Source organism: Hermetia illucens, chromosome 3, assembly GCF_905115235.1.
Source record: "Hermetia illucens chromosome 3, iHerIll2.2.curated.20191125, whole genome shotgun sequence".
Taxonomy (NCBI): domain Eukaryota; kingdom Metazoa; phylum Arthropoda; class Insecta; order Diptera; family Stratiomyidae; genus Hermetia; species Hermetia illucens.
The window spans coordinates 13702814-13717642 of NC_051851.1; the positions used below are offsets into that span (position 1 = coordinate 13702814).

Genomic DNA, 14829 nt, shown 5'->3' on the forward strand with positions numbered 1-14829 from the left:
CACCCAAAATGTTTATCAGTCGTAATGTAGCCAAATCATATCAACATTTTTGTTGGAAAAATCTTATCGAAGGGATTTTAAGATTTATTATTTATCCCCCAGATTCCGTGATTAATTGATAATGCCACATCTATAATTTATCAATTTCTATCAACGTAACAACGTTTACCACAAAAAGTTGCATAAGATCAATTAGAAATATTGTGTGAAGTGTCGGGTCTACTCGTAAGATTTTCCTTAAATAATGACAGTTTTCTTAATTTTCTTTGCTTTATTCTTAATTTGTGTAAGTTTAATAATTAATTTAATTAAAAAAAGCTGAAATATTGATACATTGGGGAAAGCTGAGTCTGGAAAACAGTCTATAGTGCATTCTGTGTCGCTATTCAACAGATTATTGAATATTCAGTGAATTTTTGATAAAAACTCCATGCGTTTCTGGTGGAACGAATATTGGTAGAAAGCGGTTATTATTCCAGTATCTTATAGATAAATTTCAAGTGGTGTCCAATGTGTCTTAAATAAACCACCAACACTTTCCACTTCAACGTAATAAACTATGATATGAGATTCGCTAATCAAAGTGTGTGATTCCAGGGAGCTGAAGAACCCACCGACACTGGAAAAGCCCCCGAGAAGAATGATTACGATAGTCAAGAAAGCATCGAGGATATCTTCAAGCATTTTGACGACAAAGTATCTGAAACAGTTAACATAATCAAAAAATTTAAGAGAGAAGTTGATGAATTGACTAAAGATGCATTAGAAAAGTCTTTAAAAGATACCCGAACTAAGATAAGAGCTATTTTCGAAGATGCCGAGGAAATCAATGAAAAATTCTATAAAATTAAAAGGAAAATTGTTGGAAATTTAGCCGATTGTAAAGATAAATTTATCGGTGAATCTGGAGTTATCGGTCATTTACTTGAACTTGGGGAGGAAATAGAGTTCTCGGTCAAAGGAGTCAAGGAGTGCCCAGACGATTTTAGTGGAACTGAGTGTTTGATAAATCGGGTAAGATTGCTGATGACGAAGTTTGTTACTTTTTTGATTTAGATTACTAAGCAATAGTACGTGAATATATTATGCTATGTATATCCCAACAGATGGTGCATGGCGAACTTGTGATGGATGAAGTGGACCAGATGATTGAGAGAGAAAAGGGCACTCCTCAAGAGAGAGCGGATTCCTTGATCAAATACATTGAGACTTGTAATGAAAAGGCTGTGGAAAGTGTAAAGGAAAAAGTCCAAACATTAATTGAAGATATCAAGAAATGTATATAAGTCCAATAGAAATTATATTGAAAAGAAAGGAATCGTTTTAATTTTTAACCGATAGCCCCGGTCTCATTGATTAAGTGCCTTTGTTGATTAAAAGTTATAATTTGCATACACTGAATATGCTAGGTATCTTCAATAGGTAGAACTCAAATATTCGCAATAACAACACCTGTTCCCTACCGCTCTCTTTCGTTCCCGTGCAATGCACTTAGGTCCGTGCCGCAACGGAAAGTTGATACTCCTCATCCACTATTCTGCCCCATGTGAGCAGGTGTAATGTCACATACGAGCCACGATGACTGCCAAAATTAGTGTCTGAATATTAAGTGAAAATCGTCGACGAAAAAGTGGTGGAAAGACTACGTCGAACGAACAAAGTGCATCACCAGTCATAGCAAAATATATAGCAAGTATTGCATAGCGCTATCTTATGAATAAATTGTAATGATCGTTATCACAAATTTTTTGTCTCTTGGCTGCACCGACTGTACACATATTCCTCTATTACTTTTGATAAGCCGCATATGCAAAATGCATTTAATTGTACAATTGTATGGGCATGTACATAGCATTGACATGGAAATTTTATCTTTTGTTTCTAGAAGCATTCCAGCTGTATGTTAACTGAATAGGATTTAAGATTGCAGGAGGTTTTATGTCGATGAAATTCGGGTAAAATTTATTCATTTGAAAAAAGTTAAGCTTTTTAATACCATCGAGTTGCGATGAGAGACAGGAAATAAGAAATGGATGATAAAAATGGAAAAAATGCAGTCTAGTAGGAAAAGGGGAGAATATTCTGATGATAAGTTAAACCCATACGAAAAACTCATTGCGGCAAAAACACTACAGGCGGAAAAGGCGGAAGCGGATATCAAACTTCCCTTTATTAATTAGGAATCACGTAATTACCTCTAGCTCTAAGCCTCAACCATTGGAATAATAGTAGACACAAAGATAAGTCCTAACAAGGATATTCATCATTGACTGGTTCCGCGTAACTTTTCTAATAGTGTTCTAATACTGTGGCTTCCACTAGCTACACCCATTCGTCATTAGCATAACAGATACCCTCCTTAACTTCAAATGCCTTTGTGCTGCGACTGCTGAAGCCCGACTCTTAAATTTTGTAGATACAATCTGTATATAATTCACCAATAAAATCCGTGTCCATACTGATTTTCTCCTGTCTTTTCCTGAACAGGTCTCAAAAGACTAACTAGTACAATGCATACAAATTTTTTTTATTTCCCCGCTTCCCGGTGTTAATTCGCTGAGTAAAACCCATTTTCCCTTTTTCTCCACAACATACGTATTTCTTAAATCCCTTCTCGACTCAACATTGATCCTATTTACTAGTTGAATAATTATGTATTTTCTCAAACAAAGAAAAAAACATTGAACTCCTGACTTTATCGAAGTAGTACGGCAGTGCTATCCACTTTATGCAATTTCATTTTAACCTAGCAGATCGACTCCGGCAATAGAGAAACATTCCGGTATGTTTTGTGACATCGCACTAGTCGTTTTTTTTTTTAAATATCAGTAGCAAAAAAACTCTCCACCAAGATTGATGATCAACAGGTTGACGATCAACCTTCGCAAATTTTCTTCAGGTTTTGGGAATGGTCATTTTGACAATCTATATAGCAAATCATTATGTATCTCAACCTACATTGGAAAGACTATCGACAATTGAATTAAATTGAAAAATGATATGAGAGAAAGGGGTCTTTGCTCTATCGATGACAAGCTAAATCTTCAATTATTTTTCAAAACAAACGGTCGCTCCAAGGCCCTCTCTTATCGAGGAGCATGTCGCCAGGGAACCAAAGGTTCTCCGCGTACACCAGCTCTGCAGGGCTGGCAGCAAAGTCTTAACAGACGGCTATGCACAGGCCTAGCAGAACGAAAGGCAAGACCTGCGACCAGGACGACTCGGATGGTATGCAGTTGTCCGTTGATTTTTGAATCCTAGGAGCATTCCGAGCACCGAAAAGAGAGTAGGTTCAAATTGCTTTCCCTGGTTAGTGATGATGATGGCGGGAATACCAAAGCGTAGAATCCACTGTCAAAAGAGGGTCTCAGCACATTATTGTGCTGTTATGTGTTGCCTCAGCGCACCTCGCAAACCGATCAATGATCGTGAGGCAATAATTGTAGTCGCGCGAGTATCACAAAGGTACTACAAAGTCGAGGTGTATAGTGTGGAAGCGCCTTGTGGACCTAGGGACCTATCATGTCTAGTGACTTTACACTTTTGGCATGGGCCGCACTTCCTGGGCAAGAGTTCACGTCCTTGCTCATGGACGGCCAGAAATACTTACTGGAGTCTAATCGATTAGTTGTTTGAATGTCACCTCCTTAAGAAAAGCGGTCGGGTTTTACGGTCTATGTTCCTTTTCAGAGATCTCGCAGTAGATAGAGCAATGTAAGTCAAAGATAGGCACCTCCTTGACCTTGTATTTGGAATCCGATTGCAGGCTCTGAAGAACCGCTTCATCCTTCTGGGTCACAATTGACCAACATAAAAGTTTATATGATGAAATCCGCGCACGGTTGTTGTCAGCTCATAGAGCCTATTTCAGCTTACGAAAACTATTCCGCTCGAAACGTCTCACCAGGGTCAAAGCTCTTACTGTACAAGACAATGATCTTGCCAGCCCTCATGTATTCCTCGGAAACTTGGGTTCTTAGCAAGAAAAATTGCGACCTCTTGGCCGCGTTCGAGAGAAAAATCCTTCGAAGAATTTTTGGCCCCTACATGAGGATGGGCGATTCCGTAGCCTACATAACGACGAAATCTATAAGCGATACCATGACCGTCCGGTTGTGGATAAAATCTGGCTCAATAGGTTACGGTGGGCGGGTCACTTAATCTGTATGGATGAGGATAATCCCACCCGGAAAGTCTATAAGGGCAATATCTATGGTAGAAAAAGAAGTCGAGGCAGACCCTGGCTAAGATGGAGCCATGGCGTTGGTCGGAGAGCTTTTAGGGATATCAAATTGGTGGACTTCGGCGCAAAACCGGGATGTCTGGAGTTCCGTATTAAGGCAGGCCTCGACCGGATACCGTTTGTTGCGCCATTGATGATGATGAAAAGTCTATAAACGAAACGACCACCAAAAGATGCAGACGACTGTACAGGACTGAATCCTTCTGTCAACATAACTTCAAATCCTATGAGCATTGGCGGTGCACTAGCACGAGGTATTTCCAATTATTCGGCACAAACCGCACAAGTTGCCGCTTCCCCGAGAACGGAGTAAACTTCGGGGTCTCGCTGGAACGACGATCGACCTTCTTCTTGATTTTGGATAATTTACAGGCGATGTGGACGGTGTAACAATCCAACGTGGTTGCAGCTCTCATATAGCAAGTTTTTGCTGATATAGCTGCTGCTGGGTCGCATGCTACACTTCTTCACACGTCTTCACTCCATGAATGACGATTACTCCATGTGAAGTAGTCCTGCTCTTTCAAATCGACCTCGTGGCAGGTTACGCCCTCAGTGTACCCGTTGTCGCTCTGCCACATATTCGTGTACTGATTGAAAAATCTCATTCCAGAAAATTGTACCGACTATGATTGCTGTAGATGTAGCTTCTGTATAAAAAGCACTGGGAAACGGCAATTTAAAATAACTGCTCAAAAGGATTTTTTTTAAGTTGGTACACCTTGCCATTATTGCCAAAAAATGGGCGCGATCTGTCAGCTTGTGTGTTGTGTGTCGCTCTACCTAAAAGGTGCTTTGCGAATTTTACTATGGATGGAATAATTGAACGAAGAGTTTTCCTCAAATTTTGTATTGCAAACGAAATTTCTTGTGCTGATTCTTTGAAAATGTTGAACAAGGCATTCGGTGAGCGCAATTTTTTGCAAAAAGACCATTGGAAAAAAGTTGCTGAAGACATGTTTTTTCGCGGACCAGACTCCCTCAAACGCAACATTACAGGAGATAAAGCCTGGACCTAACGAGCAGACAAACAGAGACTGAATGTTGTTTCGAAAACGAGCCGAAACAGAAAAAACAGCGCATAAGCCGCTTGAAAACCAAGGTCTTGCTAACTGTTTTTTATATAAAACAAAATCTTATTAAAATCGGTTTACTTTCTATCTGTCTGCCCTTTTTTTGTGAGGAGGTGGAAAACTTCAAAAGACACTGGACTGGACACACTAGTTTGTGGGATTTTTACCTACTAAAACTACTACTTTTACACTAAAATCACCTCCGACTCCCTCTTTGCCCCGTGGAACCACCATAAGGTATTGCATCACTGGGCGGAGTTAGCTCATTCTAGCTTAATCAGCTTTCTTCTATACGCGGAATACTTGACCCCGCTTTTCTCCTCTCCTCGCACCTTTCGCAGTTTATTTTGGATAGATGTGATCATGGAGTTGACCACATCCCAATTCTTTTGTTGTGGTACCATTTTCGCCACAAGATTTTCTGGTACCAGCACCTCTCCTAGAATCGCCTCTAAATTCCTCCTTTCTTCGACAAATCTCGGACAGTGGAAGAATACATTCTCTGGGTCCTCTGGGACTCCATCTAAATTTGGACAATCGGGTGAAATCTCCAATTTAAACCAGTGCTGGTATTGGCGATATCCGCTGTACCCCGTGAGAAACTGGGTGAGATTATACTTAATCTCACCGTGTCATCTCTCCAACCACTCCTTGATCGCAGGAATGGGCCTGTGAGTCCACCGACCCTTTCATGAGCATTCCCACCGCTCTTACTATCTATTTATGGAGCTCTCCCTCTATGATAAGGGAGGGATTGGTTTCGTATTGTATATATTCACCATCTCATCTGCCAAAATGTCAATCGGCATCATTCCAAAGATGACGAATGCTGCATCATTTGAGATAGCCCTGAAGGCAGAGCATACCATCAGGGCTATCCTCCTGTAGACTGCATTCGGTTTGTTAGTGTTAACTGACATTTGCAACGTTTCCCTCCAAACTGGGGTCGCATAGAGCGTGATTGAGGTCACCACCCTCGCGATTAGCAACCTAGAGGTATGTCGTGGCCCTCCCACGTTCGCTATTATCCTCACCAGGGCCATACTCGCAGTTGATGATTTACCGTAAACACACTGCACGTGTTGCTTATAGTTGAGCTTGCTACCTATCACCACCCCCAAGTATTTGATAGGCTTGGATATTATGGTATGATTCTCGATTTTAATACAGGTGTAATTTCTCTTTCGGCGTTTAGTGATGAGGACTGTTTCTGTTTTTTCCTCCGCAAGTGTCAGACCAGACCTCTCTAGCCAACTTTTAACGGCACTGATTGCCTCGCTTGAGTATAACTCAGCATTTTCGACATGCTTTGCGACAACAACCAGCTTCCCTCGGAAGGGGAAGATTAAGTACATCGTTGTACATGATGTTCCACAGTAGTGGGCCCAATACGGAGCCCTGTGGGACACCCGCGGAAACAACGTACTCCTGCGGTCCGTCATCAGTGTCATACCAGCTCCTTTCAGTTAAGTAACTATCGACGACAGCAGCGAGATAGGCGGGAATACCAACCTTCGCTAGGGATTTGCGTATTAGATTCCAATTGGCCAAATTGAATGCATTTTTCACGTCCAGGGTTACTACCACGAAATATTTGCTGGTACTACCCTTTCCGTGAATTGCATCTTCGGCCAAGCCAGTAACCAATTTGATCAAGGCATCAATGGTTGATCTGGCTTTTCGGAACCCATACTGCCGATCTGAAAGGCCGCCTTGGCTCTCAACAACCGGGAATAATCTATTATAGATTACCCGCTCTAACATTTTCCCCACCATGTCCAAAAGACAAATGGGTCCGTATGACGATGGTTTACCTGGCTTAGGCAGAAGTACCAACTTCTGTCGCTTCCAAGCCGCCGGAAATATTCCTTCGGACATGCACGCTTCGCTCACTTAGGTCCCTGCCGCAACGGAAAGTTGATACTCCTCATCCACTATTCTGCCCCATGTGAGCAGGTGCAAGTCACATACGAACCACGATGGCTGCCTAAATTAGTGTCTGAATATTAAGTGAAAATGGTCGACAAAAAAGTGGTGGAAAGACTACCTCGAATGAACAGAGTGCATCACCAGTCATAGCAAAATATATAGCAAGTATTGCATAGCGCTATCTTATGAATAAATTGTAATGATCGTTATCACATGTTTTTGGTCTCTTGGGTACACCGACTGTACACATATTCCTCTATTACTTTTGATAAGCCGCATATGCAAAAGGCATTTAATTGTACGATTGTATGGGTATGTACATAGCATTGCGATGCAACTTTTTTTTTGTTTCTAGACGCATTCCAGTTGTACGTTAACTAAAAAGGATTTAAGGTTGCAGGAGGTTTTATGTCGATGGAATTTGAGTAAAATTTTCAAAGCGAATGTAAATTCATTCATTCATTTATTTGAAAAACATTAAGGTTTTTAATACCATCGAATTGCGATGAGAGACAGGAAATAAGAAATGGATGATAAAAATTGGAAAAATGCAATCTAGTAGGAAAAGGGAGGGATATTTTCCAGCTGGAGTGACTTGCGACGCGTTGAATACAACTCGAAGCTTCGTTGTTGAGCTGTCCTGTTTCCATACGGCATGATGAGGCATATAGTAACTGTATTGTGAATAAATTTCCTTTGGTTGCTTGGTACCTGTTTACCGTTGCTTCTTCCTCCTTTGTCATGCGATTGACTGAAGGAACTTCTTCGATTTCCCAAAATTTCCGTAATAGTGCGTTTGTTGTGTCCTCTGCTGAGATCATAGTGATGACGTCAGAATTCAAGGATTTGGTCTAAGTAGCACCCACCCCAACTTTGTTTTGAGGGCGCACGGTGTGCCTGGTTTCAGTACACCCATCGCGAACAAGCCATATGCATCTGCTCGAAGTAGAACGTCAATGTAACCTGGAACCCCGTAATCATCGTAAGTTGCAATGCGCTGGTAACTTGACGTTTGTCTTGACGGCTGGGCAAATATTGATGATTTTTGAGATGATTAGAGTTGATAACCTGATGTCTTCTTCATACTTGGGTCGTACCCGCAGCTCTGCTTCGCCCTTTGTTTTTATGGGAGACGTCGACCCAAGCCCCCTGTTATTGAAGCTTGCGTGTTGCCGCTCTATCCCCAATGACTGGAATGTTTTTTCGGTGATGAAGCTTCGCTGAGAGCCCGAATCAAGGAGAGCTCTAAAGGTAGTTAGTTGTCTGCACTATCTCTCACCTTGATTCTCGCAGTGGCCAATAACACGGTCTGGGTAGTTTCGGGTTGGTTCGCCATGAGTGCTGTTATTGCAGAGGCCAGCTGCTTTGCGATTTCCTTGGATTTTGCCTTCTCCTCACCATCACTATGCAGTAATGTATGAAGTTTCTTGTTGCACGTGTGGCAACGATTTTTCTATGGGCAGTGCTTGACATTGTGACCTTTTTTCATACAGTTGTCGCAGGCCCTTTGTTCTCGAATTAGATCCCTTCGTTGAGAATACTCAATGCCTTAAACTCGCTACATTGAGTAGTAAAATGATCCTTCTGGCAAAAACTGCATGTGATTGCTTCATTTGCCATGAGCGCGTCTACTTTGCCAAATGCATGAATGCTCCTAGTTTTGGTATCTCGGAAGCGCATCGAAGCGAGGCCTCACAAAGCTTTCGCGACTGGATGTCTAATTTCTGGCTGTTCATGTAGATAATTAGTGCATCCCAATTATCGTCATTAATGCCAATCCCTTCCATGTTGGCGAGGAATTAAGCTGTGGCATCCACTAAATTTTTTACAGCTGAATTGCGCTCCTTTTTGGCCGTTGCGAAGTGGTAGAACTTGTGCATGTGGTTCCTTGCAATGGCCTTCTTGTTGTCAAATCGGTCAATCAGCAATTTTCATACCGCTTCGTAGTTCTCGATACTGATGTCCAAATGTTGGACGACTCGAACGGCTTCTCCTGTAAGATTCGTTTGCAAGTACTGCATCTTTCGCACGGCTGACAGCTCTTGCGGTCTCCATTGGCCATAGTTGCCATCAAACTGCGGGATGGTCATTCGTCCCAATCTGATTCCGTTGGAGCCAGATGTTGCTTCGGTGCTCCAATTATTCGCAGTTGCTTTCCCCGGTAAATTAGTGTGCTCCTTAACACTAGTCTCAAAAATCGAGAGTAGCTCCAAATATACTTCCTCTACTTTATTGTACTCTTCGAAATACTGAGCTTGATGCTCTCTCGTCATTTTCCCGTTAGACAGGATCGCCTGGTGTGTTGTCATGATCGCAGTCCAGAGTTCCGCTAGACGTTGTAGCCTCGCCCTGAAGTAGCCACGCGAATGGCGATCCTAGCTCTCCTTATGGAAGTTGCTCATCACCCTGATGAGTTTCTCGAAGGCGTCCCTCTGTATCACAGTCGTCATCGCTTGCGTATCTACTGTTCGGTTAGGAGTAGCCAAGTTATTTACTTTCCAACAGTTCTTTTAAGATAGAGCTTACCTATCTTCCGTACCGAATTGCAATGTGCAATGACCGAAAATGATTGTGGTTATTGACTTAACGTGCCAAAATCGCTCTCAAACCAAAATATTGGGGCAGACTCACCACCAACCTTAGCTCCGATAGAAAAGTCTTGTCATCATTATCATCAACGGAGCAACAACCGGTATCCGGTTTAGGCTTCCCTTAATAAGGAACTCCAAACATCCCGGTTTTGCGCCAAGGTCCACCAATTCGATATTCCTAAAAGCTGTCTGGCGTCCTGACCTACGCCATCGCTCCATCTCAGGCAGGGTCTGCCTCATCTCCTTTTTCTACCATAGATATTGCCCTTATAGACTTTCCGGGCTGGATCATCCTTATCCATACGGAATAAGTAACCCGCCCACCGTAACCTGTTGTGCCGGATTTTATCTGCAACTTGACGGTCATGGTATCGTTCATAGATTTCGTTGCTATGTACGCTAAGGAATCGTCGATCCTCATGTAGGGGGCCAAAAATTCTTCTGAGGATTCTTCTCTCGAACGCGGCCAAGAGTTCCCATTTTTTTTTTGCTAAGAACCCAAGTCTCCAAGGACTACATGTGGACCGGCAAGATCATCGTCGCAGCTGTTATCGGTTGTGATTTTCAACCCTAGATAGGAGAAATTATCAACGGTCTCAAAGTTCCTCTATCCTTACTCTTCCCGTATGACCAGGACGGTTTGATGTTGTTGGTTGGCTTTCGGTACTGACGTTGTCACCATATATTTTGTCTTGCCTTCATTGATGTGCAGTCCAAGATCTCGCACCGCCTGCTCGATCTGCAGGAAGGCAGTTTGTACGTCTCGGGTCATCCTTCCCATGATGTCGATAACGTCAGCGTAGGCCAGTAGTTGGGTGGGGGTACTAACAAAGTTATAAGAGGTTGAACTTGCCGTTTCTGTGTTAATATCACGCGAAAGTGGATGGAGCAAAGATTGTGAACGAACACGAAGCCAGAAACTCAATTAATACCATCAACAACCGACCGTATTCACCTGATCAAGCTCGATGCGACTTTTTTCTCTTTTCCAAATTCCCACTTCGTGGAACCCGTTTTGAGTCAATTGAAGACATCAGACAGAATTTGCCGCGTGAATTGAAAGCCATACGTTCTTTAGCCTACGCAAAGTATTAGATTGTTGCATATGAAATGGCCGATTTGGCAATCAAGTGAAGTTAGCTGCGATTTTCCTGTATAAAGCCACCACCAGTTGGCGCTGTTGGTGTCGGATAATGAAGTGTAAATACTCTTATATTTCATCAAGGTGTCATTTCAGTTTTGACCATCGTTGTAATAAAAATGAATAAAAAGGAAAAAAGGATGGAAAAGAGTCAAGAACGTATACTTTTTCTATATGAGTTCAAACTCGGTCATAAAGAAGCGGAGGTGACCAGGAACACTAACAGCGCATTTGGAACTGATACGGTAAGCGAACGAACCACACGGCGGTGATTTGAAAAATTCCGGTCAGGTGATGTAAACCATCAAAGTGAGCCAAAGTGGATCAAAGTGGACATCCAAGACCATCGATTGATAACGACGAGCTGCGTTTGCCAGTCGAATCCGATACACATCAGTCTGTGAGAGACATTGCAGAGAAACTGGGCGTACACTATTCGATAGTTTCCCGACACTTGTAACAACTTGGAAAGGTGAAAAAGTTCGACAAAAGGGTTCCGCAAGCACTTACGGAGCAAAACATGGTGCTTCGAATGGAAATTTGCAATTTTTTACTCTCCTGAAGCGATCCCTTTTTGCGCACAATAGTGAGATGTGATGAAAGTCCTGCCGTATGGGCATAATCCCACGGTCCTCTTCGGACACGGATTGATTTTGGGACAACAATCAGTGCCCCGCCATGACTGGCGCAGCGGTACTGGTTTATACTAAGTGCAGGCTCAGCATTCATACCAGTGGATGCAAGATCTATCTAACACCTCCGCCGCAGCTAAGAGGTACGGCATCTGAGTTGCACAGCGCAACTCCACGCTTGAACTCCGAGGAGCTCTGCCCGCGATGTAGGCATAACCACAACCACCATGAATGTCCCACTAGGGGGCCAACCGCAAATAACCGGGCCGAGAATACATCCCCCAGGAATTCTTCTGGAGCATATGCTTTCAGAGGGCCATCCCGGTTTTCATGGTAGCAGATAACCTCCGGTGAGGCTTCGTGGCAAGAGCCACCTCAGATGAGTCCCTTGCAAACTCAGGTCTGCACAGAAATACTGTGCCAAACACGAGGAAATGCACCAAAAATTGAGAATCCAACGGCCGAGATGAATCAACAGAGATGATGTGATACTCCTTCACAACAATGCACGTTCAAAACTTGAACGAATTGCAGTATGGGACTCTGCCTCATCCACCATATTCACCGGACCTTTCGCCAACCGACCACCACTTTGGATCATTTCTTGGCGGAATAACAATTGAGGAATGAAGAGGTCATCAAAATTGCCTTCGACGAGTTTATCAACCCCTGAAAATTGGACTTCTACGAAACTGGCATACATGCTCTTATATCTCGCTGGGAGAAGTGTTTCGAATCGACTGGCACCTATTTTCATTAATTAAATAAATTTTTGTAAGCTTGACAGTCGTTTAAAATTTTTGTACCAAATCGGCCATTTCATGTGCAACAACCTAATACATGGAAGATTGGGTTAGCCGTCTTTTCACACAATCGACAATCTTGTGATCTCTGATGGGATGATGCAGATTGTGAATTTGGTACAGAAGATTTGCAATTCATTGTTAAATTCATTTCCCGCATGACATTGTGTAAACACTTTATTTTACTTTTTTTATTTTAAGTAAAATATTTTCTGTTAAAATCAAATTGAATTCAATATCTCAAGCAACAACTTTTTCACTTATTAAAAATGTAAGCTGAATTGAAGTCCTTTTTCTTTTTCAGGTCCTGTCAGTTCAAGTAGAAGTTCAGCCATTATGTTTTTAATCTGACATATCTGCAGTCCCTTCATGGCACTCTGCTCTCCACTCCTTTGGCGAGGTCTAAACTGAGTAGAATGCGCCGGTAGCGTCATCTGTCCGCTCGCATTCACAGCATTCGAAATAAATTTCGAATGCCACGAATCCTGCCGTGCCACATCACTCCGCCCTAGAAGAAACCGAGGGGTTTCAGCGACCGAATCCGGAACTGTGTTCCCCATCAGTCCTTGAAGCGAACGCGCCGTTGTTTTGGGGTGCACACGGGCTTCAGTCTGGAGAGGGAGACCGCTTTTTTGTGTCCACCGATCTCGAGCTGGAAGAAATGTTCTCCACGCTCGAGAACGCGGTACGGGCCTTCATAAGGAGGCTGCAGCGGCTTCCGGATGGCATTCGTCCTGACCAGGACGTGCGTACACGTATCCAGTTCCTTGGGCGCACAGACAGGTGCGGACGAGTGTTGGGTGGGAGGAGTGGCCTTGATGCGTCGGAGATTGCCTCTCAGCAGACGCACCAACCCCGACTCTGTGACACCCGATCTCACTTGGGAGTCTCGGGTTCTCCCCGTATACCAGCTCCGCGGGGTTGACAGCAAATTCCTCTCGGCGAGTTGTACGTAGGCCGAGTAGGACGAGAGGCAAAACTTGGGTCCAGGGCGGATCATAATGGCGGCTTTCAGCGTCCAGTGCCAACGTTCTAGCATCCCATTGGATTGCGGGTGGTATGTAGTAGTCCGTTGGCGTTTAAACTCCAGGAGTTTGCCTAACTCCGAGAAAAGGGTGGACTCAAATTGCATTCCCAGGTCAGTGATGACCACTGCAGGGGCGCCAAAGCGAGGTATCCACTCTCGGCAGAGGGTTTCGGCACAAGATTGCGCTGTAATGTCTTTCAGAGGTATTGCCTCAGGCCACCGCGTGAACCTGTCGATGATTGTGAGGCAATACTTGTAACCGTGCGAGTCTCGCAAAGGCCCTATTATGTCGAGGTGTATCGTGTGGAAACGCTTGGTAGTGCGGGGAAAAGAGCCCACTTCTTTCCTTACATGCCTGGAGACTTTACACTTTTGACATGCGATGCACTCTCTGGCCCAGGAATTGACATCCTTGTTCATGGAGGGCCAGAAGTATTTATCGGTGACTAACCGATTTGTTGACCTGATGCCTGAATGGGGTAAGTCGTGAACCGCGTGGAACACTTCGAAATTTGTATTTGAGGTTGGATTTGAGGTTCTGAAGTGCTGCGTCATCTTCCTGCGCCTTGGCAATAGCCGAGAAGTCGAGTGAGGCGGGGTAAATTTCGAATACCGCGAATCTTGTCGCGCCACAACATCACTGACGCAGTTCACCTTACCGGCAGGGGACACGCTCTTCTATGGAAATCATAGTCCATAGAATTAGAAGCACCACCAGACGGTAGAGAATGGGAATTGAATGGGATTCAAAAGGGATGTAGAGAGTTCAGTTCTAGGATCGAATACCAGATTTAGATTTAAACGGGGCCATAGAGAGATAATCGGACCTGGGGTGAAAATTCTGCTGAAAACGAGGCCCGGGGGTGAAAATTATACGTTTTTCGGGTAAAAGCTAGCCGGGCACAGGAACTATCCTCTTTCCCATAGAAATTTCTACTCTGGGCCTCTATGAAAGCTAAGCATCCGGGGAATCCCCTCATTTCCGTCCCTCGGTAGGCCTAGTCATAGTCATTACAAACTAAAGTAGTTGTGAATATTGGTTGTTCTGCTTAAATGTAACTGAGTCTGGCTTTGTGATCCCCAAATAGATATTTGGATGATTCCCCTTGAGGAAACTTTGATAATTACAACAGGATTATTCTGGAAATATTCAAATTTTGCTAAACAATAGATTGATATGGCCGCGATTCAAATCGAAATATGGAAACCATGATTATTGAAAATAGATACTGGCACGTACTATCAATGCCTTACGTGGCCCTCTCTTATCACTCGCGCTGTGTCTTCTATTGTACACACAATGCTGCATTTTTCTGATTATCTGTACCCATTGGAAAACATGTATAAAAATCTCCATCGATGTTTGCCACTTTGGGAATCTTATCGAAAT

The 14829-nt window shown here is 43.4% G+C and overlaps 1 protein-coding gene across 1 annotated transcript; it reads left to right on the plus strand.

Annotated features, from left to right (window-relative positions):
* The first annotated feature begins 202 nt into the window (after window positions 1-202).
* Window positions 203-1308, plus strand: LOC119651756. The gene is made up of 3 exons (XM_038055494.1): window positions 203-286; window positions 598-1014; window positions 1107-1308. The coding sequence occupies exons 1-3, from the start codon at window positions 245-247 to the stop codon at window positions 1284-1286; spliced, it is 639 nt and encodes a 212-aa protein (XP_037911422.1). The 5' UTR covers window positions 203-244; the 3' UTR covers window positions 1287-1308.
* Window positions 1309-14829: the final 13521 nt, after the last annotated feature.